The following is a 13,904-nucleotide window of genomic DNA, read 5'->3' on the forward strand; positions in this document are numbered from 1 at the left end:
GAGGCAGAATGAGTTTCTCCCATACTATATATACTTTCCATATCTGTTATATTTTTGGTAACACATATTGCACCGCTGTGTGACATTCAGAATATGTGATATGTACGATATCCTGAAAATATTACACAATGAGTCACTTTTCCTGTTGGGGTGCTTGCAGAGGCAGATGATTAATGCAATCGTGGAGAGGGGAGGTCTTAGAAACTGCTGGCTACTTTCCACAATCTGTTACTACCTAAGTATTCCTGCTCTTTATTTGTTTTTCCTCTGTCCACTCTTCTTCTTTCCTTCTTCTTCCACACAGCCTTTTCTTTTCCTTACAGTGTTGTCTGCTGAGAGCTGTTATGGGCAAGCTAAGTAAACTTTCTTAAGAAGACCTGTCCAAGGACAATCTGGAACTCAGATTTGGTCTAACAAAATAGTGGGACTGTTCCAGTTTTTTTTGGTAGCTAACTTCTTGTATGTCCCTCCCTCAATAACAAACTACTGCTTTGATCTCACATGACTGTAGCGACTAGCACATTCAGCATGAGGATGAAAGTCAGCCTCCTGCTTCTTCTGTTTCCTTGAAAATGCCTTGTAACAGTAGTTGTATGATGACTGCCATCTGCCCCAACACTTAGGGGGATTAAACCACTGCGCTCAGCACTAAATGCATGAGCTGCTATAGCTTGAGCTAAAGTGTGACGCAGTAGGGAGTGGGGCGGATTGACCTGGGATTGTCGTCTAGTTTTACTGGGACTGTCCGCATTGGGGATGGGATAGCAGGGGATGATTTTACTTGAGAGTTATCTGAGCTTGTAACCTGAGCCAGGAGGGGGGTGGTGCCAGGTGACACCTTTGCCCGGGAAACTGGACAAAGGGAGGGGAGGAGCTGGGGGAAGGGGGAGAGAGATGGCTAGAGGAGGGTTGGTTTTCAGTTTTGGGCTGGATGGTGAAATGCAGGGAACCCCAAAGCTGGGGTCTAAGCTCCCTAACCCCCCCCTCAGAAGGACTTGACTGAGGGGTCCTGGTTATACCTACATGCTCTGCTTGGGACTGTGTTCCTGTCATCTAATAAACCTTCTGTTTTACTGGCTGGCTGAGAGTCACGGTGAATCGCAGGAAGAGGGGTGCAGGGCCTTGACTTCCCCCCACTCTGTGACATAAAGCTCCCTAACTGGAAACTGTAACACTCATAGCCTCTTCACAGAAGGAGCTCTGTAAACCACATTCACCAGTAAGTTACAGCTGCATTCCAGAGTACTCTTTGAGGAGAAAATAGAAATGTAATGCTGGAAGGGACCTTGAGAAGTCATCAAGTCCATCCCCTTGTGCTGAGGCAGAACCAAGTAAACCTAGACCATCCCTGACAGGTGTTTGTCCAACTAGTTCTTAAAAACCTCCAGTGATGGGGATTCCACAACCTCCCTTGGGAAGTCTATTCCAGAACTTAACTACCCTGGTACTTAGAAATTTTTTTCCGAATATGTAACCTAAATCTCCCTTGCTGTAGATTAAGCCCATTACTTCTTGTTCTACCATCAGTGGACATGTTGACCACCATCCTCTTTATAACAGTCCTTAACATATCAGGAAGACAGGTCCCAGCTCAGTCTGTTTTTCTCAAGACTAAACATGCCCAGTGGTTATTGTTGTTTTTTAACCTCCCCTTATAAGTCAGGTTTTCTAAACCTTTTATCATTTTTGTTGGTCACCTCTGGACTCTCCAATTTATCCATAGCTTTCCTAAAGTGTGGATCCCAGAACTAGACACAGTTCTCCAGCTGAGGCTTTACCAGTGCCGAGTACAGCAGGACAATTATCTCCTCTGTCTTACATATGACACTCATTATTATACCCCAGAATTATATTAGCTTTTTTCACAACTGCTTCACCTTGCTGACTCACATTCAATTTGTGATCTACCATAACCCCCAGACTCTTTTCAGCAGTACTAAATAAATATGGAGCTATACCTATCTCATAGAACTGAAGGGACCTTGAAAGGTCATCAAGTCCATTCCCCTGCCTTCACTAGCAGGACCAAGTACTATCCCTGACAGTTCCCCTCCGCCCCCAATTACTACCACCTCACCAATTATTGCCCATCTTGTGCATTTGATTTTTTTCCCTTCCTAAGTGTAGTACTTTGCATTTGTCTTTACTGAATTTCATCTTGTTGATTTCATACCAATTCTCTAAACTATCAAGGTCATTTTGAAATTTAATCCTTGCCTCTAAAGTGTTTGCAACCCCTCCCAGCTTGATGTCTAAAGATTTTATAAGTATGCTCTCTACTCCATTATCTAAGTCATTAATGAAATTATTGAATAGTGCCAGTCCTAAGCCTGACCCCTTCAAGACCACACTAGATATGTGCTCCCAGTTTGACAGCGAACCATTAATAACAACTCTTTGAGTTCAGTTTTTCAACCAGTTCTGCATCCACTTTATAATAATTTCACCTAGACCACATTCCCGTAGTTTGCTTATGTGAATGTCATGTGGGGCTGTGTTAAAAGCCTTGCTAAAATGAAGATATCACATCTATTGCTTCCTTCCTATCCACTAAGCCAGTAACCCTGTTAAAGAAAGCAATTAGGTTGATTTGGCATGATTCGTTCTTAACATCCATGCTGGCTACTCCTTATAACCCTATTATCCTCTAAGTCAGGTGCTCTCAAACTTCGTAGCACTGCAACCCCCTTCTCAGAACAAAAATTACTACATGATCCCAGTAGGGGGGACTGAATCCTGAGCCTGCCCAAGCCCCGCGGGGAGGGTGGGAAGCCCAAGCCCCACTGCCCTGGGGGAAGAGGGTAAAGCCAAAGCCCCTGGGCTTCAGCCCAGGTAGGGGGCCTGTAACCTGAGCTCCGCCACCCAAGGCTGAAGCCCTCTGGCCTCGACTTCAGCTCTGTGTGATGGGGCTCAGACTTTGGCAAATCTAACCCAGCCCTGGCTACCACATTAAAATGGAGTCCCAATCCACTTTGGAGTCCCTGCCCACACAGTTTGAAAACCGCTACTCTAAGTGCTTACATATTGATTGTTTGTTAATTTTTTCCAATATCTTTCTGGATATCGAAGTTAGGCTGCCTGGTCTATAATTCTCTGGGTTTTCTTTGTTCCCCTTTTTAAAGATAGGTACGGTGTTTGCCCTTCTCAGGTCTTCTTGGACCTCACACATCCTCCATGAGTTCTCAAAGATAATTGCAAAGGGTTCTGAGATTGCTTCAGCTAGTTCCCTAAGTACCATAGGATGATTTTCATCAGGCCCTGTCATCCTTAATAGATCTAATTTGTCTATTCCGTAACCTGTTCTTTCCCTGTTTTGGCTTCCATGGACGGAATTAGCCCTATCACCTCTGTACTGAAATGCCAGACAAGGCGCGGATGGGTGAGTGGAACAAAGCAGCGGGATGGGCAAAATCTCCTTCTCTGCCGCCATTCGGTGATGTTTACAAGGAAACAAAGTGGGGTCAATGCTCATTCTCAGCCTTCGGATGGACATAATGGTCAGTCACTGCATTTCAGCAGCTCGTCTAAATGCTGGAACTGGAACAGCTTGAAGCTCCTCGCAGAGTGGTGTCCCACGCATTTTTTTTCCCTGTCTTTTTGTCAGTACCTGATTCTGTTTGTTTGCATCTGCACCCTATAGTCTACATTTCACATACTATTGTTGTGTTTGCTGTGTGGTAGATTTTGAGGCTTTGCAGTGGATGAGTTTCCTGTTGGAAGAAAAATTAGCCACATAGACGCAGGGTATTTTCTCCTAGGCTGTTTAATTAAAACAAGATACATACATACACAAGTCCTATTTACTCTGAGCATTAATGGCATAAATAGCTAAGAGGCTTCCATCAGTTATGTAATGCATTAGGAAGTGGGTGGGTCCTTAATGTTAAATGTTTGCTAAAGTGTTACAAGGGATGGGTGAGTGTTGAAAATCATCAGAACATGTGTTTCATAATTTATGGTCAGCCCTACACGGCAATTCCATCTGCAAAACCTCAGCTAAGACACCACTGTGTCCATGTCTGTAGAACTGCCTTGGAGCCAGGGCTTCCAGGATCTGTGGCTTTCAGAACAGCCTGCCAGGTAGACTGCATTCAAGTCAGGGACCTCAGGGTTTGTAGCTCCAGGGCAACCTGCCAAGTATACTACCCCAGAGCTGGGGCTCCATTCTCATTTGTGGAGAAATTTGAAATATTTGATTTATGTTGATGTTCCAAATTGGAACAAAGCCAAATATCAAAATCCTCTACGAAACAGAATGACCCTTTCTCTACACAGCTCTAAAAAATCACACTTCCTTTAGCAGTGAAAAGAGAGCCTGTGAGCCGCCATCCAGACAAATGTGCTTAACCAACACTTCTCCTTAGCGTGGTTGCTGTAGCCAGCCCTTCTGTGGGACTCTAGGCTAGGCTTTCTGTTTAACCCTTTCCTTAGGGAGTTTTATGTCAAGATCCATAACTTGTACCCTGCATTTCACTAACACCTTTGGCAAAACACTGCTCAGTCTCTGATGCCTCTTGTTCCATGCTCTTTACTGTCATCCTATATTCTGTGCAAAAGGTGACAACCCTACCTGGTGGTTGAGGCCAATATGTGTGGTTGGGATCCCCGAGTCTAGGACATGCATCTGCTCAAACTCCATGTGCCGATAGAGCTGTTGCAGCTGAGGTGGCTGTACGCTCTGGAGTTCTGTAAACTGGTTGTCCCCGAAGCTCTCAAACTCACTGTGCATGTGGTGTGGGTGATACTCCCAGTAATGGTCTAAAAGAAATGGAACAATTCTCTGTTAATAGAGAGGTGAGAAACATGCAGCATTCATCAAACCTTTTCACTCCCTGTTCCCCCTCTCCCCATGTAGTGACCAGACCCCTAAATAACACTCTACATAGATCATCCTGCCTGTGAACAACGTCTCCTCATCTCCAAGATGGCCTTGATGGGGGCCAATCATCCTATGGCAACTTTCAGTAGAATGATACCATCAGACAGACACCTAATAGGTCTCAAAGGGAATATATTATATGTTGCAGAAATGGTAAATGCTGACCCTTTGCTCTGTGGACAAAAGGTAAAGTTGTTTCTTTTAGGGCCAAGTAAATTTTTTTAAATTTCACCCAGGGGCTAGTATGTTGCAATAATTTTTCTTGCCTCTCAATGTCATCACAGTCTTCCTCATTGTGGGGTGAGGAGGAGAGAGAAAAAAAATTACAGATTGCTCCCCACAAATAATCTTTTCCATTTTCCACTTGGCCCCATCACATCTATATGTTGCAGAAAGAACATGGTGTACTGCTAGAGTCGGCATGGAATCATGCCTCACTATACCACACACACACACACACATGCATATACAGAATCTTACAAGATGAGATGGGGAAGAGGAGCTATTGGTGAGTCCTGTTTACTTTGTTGTACTGTGGGCCTAAATTCTGAGGCAAGCCCCCCTCATTTCTGTAGCATGGCAGTGCTAAATTTTGTGGCACACTAGAAATTTCTGTGACAGATTCAGATACATTCAAAAGGGGGTTGTTTTGTTTTTTTTTTTAATTAAAAAGATTAAGGCAACCAGTACACTATTTCTTGCATTATTTATCTTGAACTTAAAGTCAACACTGGTCTCAATTTTGGATTATTGTTCAGTTTATGCTGCCCCAAATTTTCAGTGTGCTGCAGAATTTTGTATTGGTGATGCATAATTTAGAATCTCCCAAGGGACAGCTGGAGGCTTTGCAAGCTCCATTTCACTCACAGTCAATAATTATAAGCACAAATTTGGGTGTACTCAGGTTTTAAAATCTAGCACTAACTCTCTGAATTGATGGGGTTTCCACCATGTCCCTTGACAGTATTCCACCATCTAATACGTCTAATTGTCAAAAAGCCCTTCCTGATATTCACCCTGAATTTTCCCTTTCTTACTTATACCCCGTTACTCCTTGTTCTAGCCCCTTGTACTATTTAAAATCATTTGTCTCACCCTTCACATATTTGCAGACTGCTATTATGTGCCCTTTCAACATACTTTTAATTGTCACTTAGCCTAGCTGTATATACTTAGCTCTCTTAATATTTCTGTATAAATCAGTATTTCCAGCCCCCTAATCATGCTTTTGCTCTTCTCAGAATTCCCTCCCATTTGTCAACATCTTTCTGATATGTGGTGGGTAGAACTGTTCCAAGTGTAGTTGCATTAAAGTCAGAATGAGAGGGACAACTGGTCCTTGTTCTGTGATGTGATGTCATTGTACGTGACTGTATCTAGGTACTTATGTCAGCCGTCAGCAAAGTATCTGAGCACTTTCCAAGTATCAAAAGCAGAAATAAGAATAATAGTCTCACTTTTCCTTCAGACTGAGAAGGGAGAGAAGCTTAATCAGTTTATAGGGTTTTGGGGACTGGGGTTGTTTAGAATTGTCGCTTGTTCGTGTGTATGTGAGTAAACGTGTTTGTTTCTGGGTTTAGCTGCATGAAGAACTTACTGAGATAAAGCTAAATGGAAAAGATGAGTTTTGTATTTAGTTCTGAATGTGGTGAGGTCTGTGCTCATTCTTTTCTTTCAGGAGTGAGTTCCTTAGTCTAGCCCCAGCTCCTGTGAAAGTTGTCTCCTACTGTCATGAGCTTCTCCCATGGTTTGATGGTTTCATTGTTCTAGTCTAACACAGCTGTCACGGGAGATCGTGGTCACAGTGGGAGAGGCAGTCTCTCTAGTAGCTAGGGTCAATCCCATGGACAGCTTTCAAAATCAGAACACTAACTTTGAATTGGATTCTGCATTCACGGGGGAGCCAGTGCAGAGATTAGAACCCCAGGATGATGTGTTCACAGCAACATGTGCTGCTATGGCAGAGGAGAAATGGGGAGGGGGGGGGGGGTTGGGGTATGACTACATTGCAATCACAGTGTGATTGCAGCTCAAGTAGATGTATCCGAGGTAGCTTGGGTATGGGAGCAGTGAAGCCTCGGCAGCACAAGCTGTACAAGCCCACCTGGAACCCTGCGTAATTTCTCAAGGGGCAAGCACGCGCTGCCGCAGCTTCGCTGCTCCAGGACCCAAGCTAGCTAGATTAAAGCTAGCTCAGGTATGTCTACTTCAGCTGCAGTCACACCCTGTGATTGCAGTGTAAACATACCCTTTGCCTCCTTTGTGACAGTGGCAAAGGTCTGTAGAAATTATTTCTCTGGGACTGTTTGTATCAAATGATTTTTGGCCACCCATACTTGTTTTCTTCCTTTCTACTTTTTCTATCACAGGTCATTCATGTCAATATGTGTGGGAGGGGATGCTTGGGAGTCTATAGCAGTAGTCAAGGAGTAGTTGTGTTGCCTCACTAATTCTACTCCTTGGGCTCTTCGTTTTTCTGTAAGCAAGGTCTGAAATTTGGCAAGGTCCAACAGTTTACGCATTTTCAGAGGGGAAACATGAGGGTGGTTGTTTCTTGCCTTGCAATGTGAGAGTGTTTTATTTATACCTGGAAGAGGAAGTGGTCTGAGTAGGATATTAGGATGGTTCCTGCCATTTTTTTTAATGTTAAAATCTAACATCCGAATCCAGTCCAGGGTATGACGGGCTGTGTGAGAGTGTGGGTCCATAGGTTACCTAAGGTGGAATGTTCAATAGGAGGGTTTGGGCTATCCTATCAGAGGATTATTTGTCTAGTTAGAAGATTGAGCCTTTTGTTTTCACATGCAGACTTAGTCACAATGATCCATTCACCAGTTTCACCAGTCTAGATTGTCACAACACATTCTACTTAGGATTGACCACAGATGTTCCAATTGATCCAACAGGCGGCAGCCCATCTTTTGGGTGACAAACTGATGAGAGCATAGTAAACAGTGCTCTGCGCTGGCTCCTCAGCCTGTTCTGGACCTGCTTGAGGGGTCTAGTGTTAATCTTTAAAAAACCCTCAATAGGCTGGGGCTGACTTTTTTCAAAGACCACCTCTCTGCAACCCAGTGTAATAACTAAGATTAGCAAGGATGCCGTAACTGACCCCAGGATGAAACTCTGGGTGTCCTCAGTGTCAAGTCCTCATTTGTGGAACTTCCCACCATCAGTAACCATGGCTACCAAAGAGGTAACGAGTTATGCTTCATACATGTGCAGCCTTTGTAATCTTCATTCCTAAATAGGAACATTGTGAGTGCTTCCCAGCAGGCTTCCTTGAATCCTTCTGTAGCCATTTTTCATAGCAATTGTTTCTTCTATATTTCAGGATGTCTCTTCATTTGTTGGAACTCCTGTCAAAGCCTCTGCTACCTCTAGAACTTCCTTGTTAAGGCTCTTCTGGACAGCTAGATTAACTTTTAGAATGCTATTAATTCCCACCCCTGTTAATCACTGTCACCTGGCCTATTCAACAATGAATTCCATTTTTATTTGAATTGTGTAACAAGTGGTGCCATCGTCTCCATCAGGGCATCAAAGTCTATGACTGGAGCTGGCTCCTACAGCTTGAAGAGAAAAGAGCCCTTAGGAAGCAAGCAGCTCCCAACCAAGATACGTACATTTGCAATAACTGCCAAAGATCATGCAAATCTCGAATTGGACTATTCAGTCACATGAGACATTGCAAATCGTCTATCTACATCATAGGCTGCAATTCCCACTGTCTCCTCAGAGACGAAAGGATGCCAACAACACAACACATGTTACTGAAGTACTATAAGAAAGTAGCTGCAATTCAGATATGATGATGATGATGATAATTATGCACCATCTTGGGAGTTACCACACCGACCACATGCCACAGATAGGTAACAAACCTGCACCATGTCATAAGTTAACGTAACACAATACTGTACCCACATGCATAATACTGCTCCCATGTATGCAACAACCCTTGTGAAGGGAGGACAGTCCCTATTTCTTTTTAGTGAATTATTTATCAATCAGTTCTGCTCTTGAGCAAAACTTTCTTAATCCAATATATTTTGGTGATGTTGAAAGATAAATCCCCATGTCTGTCTCCAAGTATCCCTACCGTCAGAGCATTCAGGTGTGGATAGGTATGCTGCACCACATTAGGTGTCAGCACTGCGCACCAGAAGATGGGAAATTATAAATATCCACTTCCCCAGATATTACTATTATCAATTTGAGTTGGAGTTTTTTCTTTTATAAGTTCTTTGTAGGTTTGAAGTTGGTAATGAGGTGTAGTTGTTCCTTACTGGTCAGAAAGATGCAAAGGTGGAGAGAGAGGAGAAGAAAGGGGAGAAACACTTAGGAAATGAAAGTGTCTACTTTGTGGCTCAAGGACAGCGTCAGTAAAAGCCAAGCTGTATCTGCACTCTGGAGTCATTCTGAAAAATTTCATGTGAAGTGAAAGAGGATGTGAGAAAATTCTCTGTTGTAGAGACATGGAGACCATGTTTGTTTTGGTCTTTTATGTAGTGAAAGGTTAAAGGAAGGACAGTGATGAGCCCTGAACTCATTGTCTTTACACACATAGAGGATGTTGGCCTGCTGGGATGCAATAATTGCTCTACAGTAGAGCTGTCAATTAATTGCAGTTAACTCACTCAATTAACACACAAAATTAATTGTGATTAATTGTACTTATACCAATAGAATACCATTTGAAATTTATTAAATATTTTTGGATGTTTTTCTACATTTTCAATATTGATTTCAATTACAACACAGAATACAAAGTGCACAGTGCTCACTTTATATTATTATTTTTTTACAAATATATGCACCGTAAAAATGATAAATAGTATTTTTCAATTCACCTCATACATGTACTGTAGTGCAATCTCTTTATTGTAAAAGTGTTACTTACAAATGCAGATTTTTTTTTTGGTTACATAACTGCACTCAAAACAAAACAGTGTAACACTCCAGAGCCTACAAGTCCACTCAGTCCTACTTCTTATTCTGTCAATCACTAAGACAAACGAGTTAGTTTACATTGACGGGAGATACTGCTGCCTGCTTCTTTTTTATGTCACCTGAAAGTGAAAACAGGTGATCCCATGGCACTTTTTGTAGCTGGCGTCATAGGCACCAACTTTCCCCGGTGCCGGTGGGTGCTCACTCCCCCCAGCCCCGCCCCGACTCCACCATTTCTCTGCCCCACCCCCATTCCAATCCCTTCCCCAAAGTCTCCGCCCCAATTCTGCCCCCTCCCTGCCCCGATTGGACCCCTTCCCCAAATCCCTGCCTTGGCCCCACCTCTTCCCCCGAGCGTGCCGCATTCCCCCACCTCCCTCCCAGCCACGCGAAACAGCTGTTTCATGGCGCAAGTGTTGGGAGGGAGGGGGAAAAAGAGGGCACATGGTAGGCTCAGGGGAGGAGGCGGAGCGGAGGCAGAGGTGAGCTGGTGCGGGGGCGGGGAGCTGCCGGTGGGTGCTGAGCACCCACCAATTTTTCCCCATGGGTGCTCTACCCCTGGAGCACCCATGGAGTCGGCACCTATTGCTGGTGTTGCAAGGTATTTACATGCCAGATATGCTAAACATTTGTATGCCCCTTCATGCTTCGGCCACCATTCCAGAGGACATGCTTCCATGCTGATGATGCTTGCTAAAAAAATAATGCGTCAATTACATGTGTGACTGTACTCCTTGGAGGGAGAATTGTATGTCTCCTGCTCTGTTTTACCCGCATTCTGCATATATTTCAAGTTATAGCAGGCTCGGATGATGACCGAGCATATATCGGTTTTAAGAACATTTTCACAGCAGCTTTGACAAAACGCAAAGAAGGTTTCTAAAAATAGCTACAGCACTTGACTCAAAGTTTAAGAATCTGAAGTGCCGTCCAAAATCTGAGAGGGACGAAGTGTGGAGCATGCTTTTAGAAGTCTTAAAAGAGCAACACTCTGATGCAGAAACTACAGATCCCAAACCACCAAAAAAGAAAATTAACCTTCTGCTGGTGGCATCTGACTCAGATGATGAAAATGAACATGCATCAGTCTGCACTGCTTTGAATCATTATCAAGCAGAACCCACCATCAGCATGGAAGCTTGTCCTCTGGAATGGTGGTTGAAGCATGAAGGGACATACAAATCTTTACCGCATCTGGAACATAAATATCTTCCAACGCCAGCTACAACAGTGCCATGCGAATGTCTGTTCTTATTCTCAAGTGACACTGTAAATAAGAAGCAGGCAGCATTATCTTCTGCAAATTGTAATCAACCTTGTTTGTCTGCGAGATTGGCTGACCAAGACGTAGGACTGAGTGGACTTGTAGGCTCTAAAATTTTACATTGTTTTATTTTTGAATGTAGTTTTTTTGTACATAATTCTACATTTGTAAGTTCAACTTTCATGATAAAGAGATTGCACTACAGTACTTCTATGAGGTGAATTGAAAAATAATTTTTTTTACAGTGCAAATATTTGTAATCAAAAATAAAGTGAGCACTGTACACTTTGTATTCTGTTTTGTAATTGAAATTAATGTTTGAAAATGTAGTTAACATCCAAAAATATTTAAAATAAATGGTATTCTATTGTTGTTTAACAATGCAATTAATCATGATTAATTTGTTTAATCGCTTGACAGCCCTAATCTAAAGGCTTTGATATCCACACCAGATATAATGGCTTTAGTCCAGGATTAGAAAGCATAGCTGAACCTCTCTAGCATCCTTCATCTCACAGGAGTTGATGTTCTCTTGCCTTTGCTCAGTGAATACTAGCTAGACAACTAGGAGGATGGAAATTGGGCTATAGAAAAGTATCTGTTAATGAAGCGGGATCACTATGTTTTACCTCTATCAAAAACCAAATGAGCAAAAAAATAAAAATAAAGGAAATCAGGGAAAATACTGAGAGCCTCTGCAAAATGTACTTCTGATTCTCTGCAGAATCATTCCCTTCCCAGAGAAATGCCGCCTTGTCTATAACTATAGATAAGCTCATTACTTCTCACTTTACTAATTAACAAATCTGATCATTTCAGTAATGCCAAGCATTCAAAACTCATGAGTCAGCTCCCCCAAATCATGATATTTTATTTTTATATATTCCCTCATTTCTTTTATTTTTATTGTTTTGCTCATTTGGTTTTTGATAGGGGTAAAACACAGTGACCCCTCTTCATTAACAGATGTGTTATGTTTTTTTATATATATATTAGGGCTGCCAAGCAATTAAAAATATGAATCACGATTAATCGTGCGATTAATCATACTGTTAATAATAGAATACCATTTATTTAAATATTTTTGGATGTTTTCTACATTTTCAAATATATTGATTTCAATTACAACACAGAATAGAAAGTGTACAGTGCTCACTTTATATTTATATTTATTTTTGATTACAAGTATTTGCACTGTAAAAAAACAAAAGAAATAGTACTTTTCAATTCACCTAATACAAATACTGTAATGCAATCTCTTTATCATGAAAGTTGAACTTACAAACGTAGAATTATGTACAAAATAATCCAAATCCAAAAATAAAACAATATAAAATTTTAGCGCCTGCAAGTCCACTCAGTCCTACTTCTTGTTCAGCCAATCGCTCAGACAAACAAGTTTGTTTACATTTGCAGGAGATAATGCTGCCTGCATCTTGTTTACAATGTTACCTGAAAGTGAGAACAGGTGTTCTGATGGCACTGTTGTAGCCGGTGTTGCAAAATATTTACATGCCAGATGCGCTAAAGATTCATTTGTCCCTTCATGCTTCAACCACCATTCCAGTGGACATGCGTCCATGCTGATGATGGATTCTTCTCAATAACCATCCAAAGCAGTGCGGACCGAAGCATGCTCGTTTTCATTATCTGAATCAGATGCCACCAGCAGAAGGTTGATTTTCTTTTTTGGTGGTTCGGGTTCCGTAGTTTCTGCACTGCAGTGTTGCTATTTTAAGACTTCTGAAAGCATGCTCCACACCTCGTCCCTCTCAGATTTTGGAAGGCACTTCAGATTCTTAAACCTTGGGTCGAGTGCTTTAGAAATCTTACATTGATACCTTCTTTGTGTTTTGTCAAATCTGCAGTGAAAGTGTCCTTAAAATGAATAACATGTGCTGGGTCATCATCCGAGACAGCTATAACATGAAATATATGGCAGAATGCAGTTAAAACAGTAGGGGACATAACAATTCTTCCCTAAGGAGTTGAGTCACAAATTTAATTAACGCATTATTTTTTTAACGAGCGTCATCAGCATGGAAGCATGTCCTCTGGAATGGTGGCTGAAGCATGAAGGGGCATATGAATGTTTAGCATATCTGGCACGTAAATATCTTGCAATGCTGGCTACAAAAGTGGCAAATGCCTGTTCTCACTTTCTGGTGGCATTGTAAATAAGAAGAGGGCAGCATTATCTCCTGTAAATGCAAACAAACTTGTTTGTCTTAGTAATTGGCTGAACAGGAAGTAGGCCTGAGTGGACTTGTAGGCGCTGAAGTTTTACATTGTTTTGTTTTTGAGTGCAGTTATGTAACAAAAAAAATCTACAGTTGTAAATTGCATTTTCACAACAAAGAGATTGCACTACAGTACTTATATGAGGTGAATTTAAAAATATTATTTTTTTGTTTATAATTTTTATAGTGCAAGTATTTGTAATAAAAATATGCAATTTGATTTTGATTACAACATAGAATACAATATACGTGAAAATGTACAAAAATATCCAATTATTTAATACATTTCAATTGGTATTCTATTGTTTAACAGTGCGATTAAAACTGTGATTAATCACGAATAATTTTTTTAATCGCAATTAATTTTTTTGAGTTACTCTCGTGCGTTAACTGTGATTAATTGACAGCCCTAATATATATATATATAGTTCTGTTTTTATTAATTGTCTTCTGGATCTTGAGCTTTTAGGACTCAATCTTGCTTTTCTCTGCAACTATGAGGGCTATAAACTTTTTTAAAAATGGAAGTTGAAATTCTTATGTAATCAAATTATTCCAGGATCTGGCG

General features: G+C 41.6%; 1 protein-coding gene across 1 annotated transcript in view; it reads right to left on the reverse strand.

Annotated features, from left to right (window-relative positions):
• Positions 1-13,904, reverse strand: part of SPI1 (Spi-1 proto-oncogene) — a 30,583-nt gene that overhangs the window by 4,509 nt on the left and 12,170 nt on the right. Inside the window, exon 3 of the mRNA XM_054026787.1 lies at positions 4,571-4,758. Coding sequence (XP_053882762.1) covers positions 4,571-4,758 — 188 coding nt within the window. The remainder of the gene's footprint in view (positions 1-4,570; positions 4,759-13,904) is intronic.

Source organism: Malaclemys terrapin, chromosome 4, assembly GCF_027887155.1.
Source record: "Malaclemys terrapin pileata isolate rMalTer1 chromosome 4, rMalTer1.hap1, whole genome shotgun sequence".
Lineage (NCBI taxonomy): Eukaryota > Metazoa > Chordata > Testudines > Emydidae > Malaclemys > Malaclemys terrapin.